The 2,704-nt window shown below is 29.4% G+C and overlaps 1 protein-coding gene across 1 annotated transcript; it reads right to left on the reverse strand.

Annotated features, from left to right (window-relative positions):
- Positions 1–546: 546 nt before the first annotated feature.
- Positions 547–1,883, reverse strand: LOC111693068 (G-protein coupled receptor Mth-like; the record flags this gene model as incomplete). Its single annotated transcript, XM_023457200.1, has 2 exons — positions 547–625; positions 1,440–1,883. Coding segments are annotated over 2 exons (523 nt in total), but the record flags the coding sequence as incomplete, so codon positions are not given.
- Positions 1,884–2,704: the final 821 nt, after the last annotated feature.

Below are 2,704 nucleotides of genomic sequence, written 5' to 3' on the forward strand. Positions count from 1 at the left end.
TCTATACTTATTACATCTTATTGCATTGCATTTTATGTTTGCCATACTAAAATAAACATCTTGTAGTACTAAGTACATGGAATAAGAACAAGAAAGCGGAAAGTTAATTTTAGCGATTTTCATTATTTGTTTACACATATTTTATCCTGGACAAATGTATGTGAGTATAAAAACGATATTTCCTCTGCCTATGATTCACGTATTGAGAGAACCTGTCACCAACAGATGTTGGTAATATTTTCACATACAACAAATATATTGCCCGATTTATCAATAAGTTTAAACGTGCTATATCATTATTATGAATAATTAAAAATTGCATATAGACTACGTGGGATGATTTCATACACGAATTTATTATGATGTATAACAAACATATAGAGTATATTTTCATTTCTTACAAACACAGTGGTATATAAACTAATGTATTGCGCAAATATTAAGTGCCATAATTTATATGATTTTCAATTACTACGTCAATTATTTTCTTGTTTAAATTTGTGGATTAATTTTTGCAGTAATATAAAAAATATAGATTTTTCTTACCCAAAAGTCCAGTAGATGTCGTAGCACATTACTTGGAGCCACACAAAACAAGATAGGCTTAAATATATGATAAGGAAGCCTATAACATTCAAAGATTAATTTATGTGTAATTTTATCCACTGACAACATGAAATCACATAAAATAATACATTTAATAAACAACGATTTCGATTTCTTTTTAAATTTAATGCAGAAAAATATTCAAGAAAGGTGACATAATGTTCTTTTTTGGTATTATTATTTGTGGTCCACAATATGACATGCTCATAGGAGATAGTTTAAAATTGGATTCCAAAAAAGATATTTACACTGAAAGAAATAGGCTTATTAAACTGTTTCTCTAGAATACTGTGTATAGCGCATGTTAAAACTTTTATAAGAGACACAACTTTTCTTTAAGAAGCACACTCATCTCTACATTCATTATTCAATTAGTTTAAATGGAAAGCACTTATACACCTTATGCACCTATGAAATAAAGCTTATAATGAATTATTTATATATTATTATGTGTTATAATCTTTATGTTCCATTTGTATAGTAGGAAAGATTTGTTGTATAAAGACCAATATCCGAATATGTATGTAATATCTGTATTAACAGAATTATTCGTTTTCATAATGATTATATTTCCATTTTTAACATGTAAAACACCTCTTGATCGTCACCTCTCGTTGCATAATCTATTACGATCGTAAAATTTCCGACAGTCCGCTGTGCATCGACTATTACGCCCCTTCTAGTAGCATTTAGGATTCTAATGAGGAATAAAGCGCATTTCTTTCAGTGTAGTTATTGCAATGAAAAAGTTTAAGCCTTAACAAGAGCTTGATGTTGCATTTTCAGATTTTTTTAACCATACGCCATAAGACAACAATTCTGAGGATACTTACCAATAATTTTGCAAGTTGTCAGAGTCTTTCTAGCGTTCAAATTTGGCTTAAAGGTGCAATAGGTAAGAACCACAAACAAGGTGAATAAAGCACCGCAAAAGCTGACCAAAGTTTTCCCAAACACCTTCCTTGTTTCCTTTTTAAGTATATAGTAAACTACTGTAATGATGAGGAATATATTCGAAACGATCATGGCCCATCTGTTAAATAAAAACTTTTTCTCCATGTACTCGGTATGCGGTATAATTCTAAAAAACGTATGTCCATATATTCTTCCTCCCTTCGTGGCATGTTCAATGCAATAGGTTTCTTCTTCAGGGGAATAAACTTCGTTGCCTATTTTCTCTTGGAAAGTGTAAAAGTAGCCTTGGTTGTCAAGGTGATATTTCTTAATTCTTGGAATGTAGACTTTAGTTTGGTAGCCATGTATTATGGCGTAGTCGGCTGAAAATCAATTGCAGATAAACTTCCTGTAAGCTATAGACATACAAACAGTAGTAAACGCAATTAGAATTTGCATTGTTGTTAGAGATGCACTAAAAGCCATTTAGAAAACGTCGAGATTAAAAACGGTGTAAATAATTTTATTCATCCACAAGAAATGCGTTCCACGAACTCAAAGAAATCTCAAAACAATCTTGACCATCGTCAATGAGGTACTTAAACGTTAAAAAAATATTGCAAATACCTTGTAATATTTTCGGAATTATTAATTAAGAAATAAAAGATTACTTTTATTTCTTAAAATGCGAGCGAACAAGGCTTATAGCTTGCGACGTTTTTTTCGAGACATCTAGTATATACAAATTCAGAGATGTAACAGTGGTAGGTATATTTTCAACTATCTTATTTATTTTGTTTTTTATTCAACTATTTTTTTCTTCTGGATCAGTGTTTTACATAAACAATTTATGCGTTTTCATCCCATAATTAATTTTTANAAGAAAATATGGATTATTGCTAAAAAAACATTTTTAATTTAAAAAAATGAATAAAAAGAGAAAAATTACTTATTACATTGATTTTCAGCAAAACGACAAATTTAAACAATCCGGGCACTAGGAAAAAAAATCGCAGCGTTTTGAAATTATCAGGATTTCTTTAGGACACTTTGAAGTTGAAAAGTTATAATCGATATCCTTAGTTTATTCATTATTTGCAAAGTTATGTCGAGTTATTCAAATATCCCTAATTATGCAATTTTTACCTTTTCTCTAACCAACATTTTCACTTTGAAAACATTTTTTTTATCAAAAACACATAAT

This window comes from Anoplophora glabripennis, unplaced genomic scaffold (genome assembly GCF_000390285.2).
Source record: "Anoplophora glabripennis isolate ALB-LARVAE unplaced genomic scaffold, Agla_2.0 scaffold7716, whole genome shotgun sequence".
In the NCBI taxonomy this organism is placed as follows: Eukaryota; Metazoa; Arthropoda; class Insecta; order Coleoptera; family Cerambycidae; genus Anoplophora; species Anoplophora glabripennis.